Source organism: Schistocerca serialis, chromosome 8 (genome assembly GCF_023864345.2).
Source record: "Schistocerca serialis cubense isolate TAMUIC-IGC-003099 chromosome 8, iqSchSeri2.2, whole genome shotgun sequence".
Lineage (NCBI taxonomy): Eukaryota > Metazoa > Arthropoda > Insecta > Orthoptera > Acrididae > Schistocerca > Schistocerca serialis.
The window spans coordinates 222,219,709-222,221,208 of NC_064645.1; the positions used below are offsets into that span (position 1 = coordinate 222,219,709).

Genomic DNA, 1,500 nt, shown 5'->3' on the forward strand with positions numbered 1-1,500 from the left:
ACTGCCAGTGTTCACCAAATCAGATAGCCGCCGGAAGCCAGAGAGGATTTCCATAGCGACATACATCATTGGTGCCGACATGAGCGACCACCTGCAGATGGATGCACCCTGTACCCTTCATGGCATCCGGAAGGACCCTTTCCACATCTGGAATGACTCCCCCCGGTATGCACACGGAGTGCACATTGGTTTTCTTCCCCTCTCTTGCTGCCATATCCCTAAGGGGCCCCATTACGCGCCTGACGTTGGAGCTCCCAACTACCAGTAAGCCCACCCTCTGCGACCGCCCGGATCTTGCAGACTGTGGGGCAACTCTGGAACAGGACAAGCAGCCATGTCCAGCCGAAGATCAGTATACGCCTGAGACAGAGCCTGAAACCGGTTCGTCAGACAAACTGGAGTAACTAAGTTTCTTGATTTTTTGTACAGTCGAAAGTTTTATTTTGTCACTGACCATAAGCCTGTGACGTCGTTGTTCCACCCGTCAAAGCCAGTTCCGGCACAATAGCAACCCAACACCCTCTGAGATTGAAGCGATGTTTCCAGGCCGTCTGCTGATGATGAAATGGGTAGAATCTGGAGCGGAGCACGTTGATCTGGACAGCGCCTGCTAGATGGCGCTGTCGTCAGTGTCAGTGCCAGAAACCTATGAACTTGCACATACGCCTTGGCATCGTTGGTATCGATACCACATCCCCCCCGCCCCCCTGAAACAAAGCACTGTCGTTGAGTATTGCTTCCGATGGAGGGTGAAGGGACCCAGGGGGGGGGGGGGGGGGGCGCAGCTAAGGGTGACAGCGGAACTGCCGGGGCGCGCTGTCCATCCGCGACCTATAATTGCTCGCGAGGGGGCGAGAAGAACGCCCCGTGGAAAACCTGTTCGGGCCGCACACCGCCACTGGGAGTGCTCAGATGAGGAGGTGGAGTAACGACCTCCATGGGCGATGGCGGCGGCGTGACGACAGCCTCAGCGCCGATCAGATTGGGCACTGCAGAGGAATACGGTGGTGGCCACGGCGGCGGCAGCCACGGCGGTGACCGGAGGTTGGGCCATGGCGGTGGCGAGAGGCGTCCGTCCGGTGCAGGTGACCGGACCGGCAGCGGCGACGACGGCAGGCGCGCCCGCTGCGGAGGCGCGAGCGGGGGATGCGCCATCGGTGGAGGCCGCGAAACCCCAAATTCTACTGGAAAACAACCAGAAGCAGAAAACCGAGGACGGCACAAACGCGTCTGGTTCTGGTATCGCTTGACTGTGCTGGAGGGACCAGAAATGAGAAATAAGGCGTGGCCAAGCTGGCGAAGAACGTACCCATGCTCCCAGCGCTGCCTGCCAGAGAAAACGCGATAGGACACCAAAGCATGTGGCGCCAAGCCACAACGAGGCGAAGCAGAAGAAGCACGCGGCGGCGAGTGCAATAGCTGCAGGAGCGACCGATGTGTAGCAATCCCACTGGGGAATGGGCGCCACTCAGCTGTGTGCAATAGGAAGCAAGGAAAGTT

The 1,500-nt window shown here is 58.8% G+C and overlaps 1 protein-coding gene across 1 annotated transcript; it reads right to left on the reverse strand.

The window, feature by feature from the left end:
• Positions 1 to 831: 831 nt before the first annotated feature.
• On the reverse strand, positions 832 to 1,155 carry LOC126416935 (basic proline-rich protein-like). The gene has a single exon (XM_050084816.1). It carries the CDS (start codon positions 1,153 to 1,155, stop codon positions 832 to 834), a length of 324 nt encoding a protein of 107 aa, XP_049940773.1.
• Between the last annotated feature and the right edge of the window lie 345 nt (positions 1,156 to 1,500).

Bases quoted from the DNA above. Each gene is read 5' to 3' on its own strand.
- LOC126416935 (XM_050084816.1), bottom strand. From the start codon at position 1,155: ATGGCGCATCCCCCGCTCGCGCCTCCGCAGCGGGCGCGCCTGCCGTCG.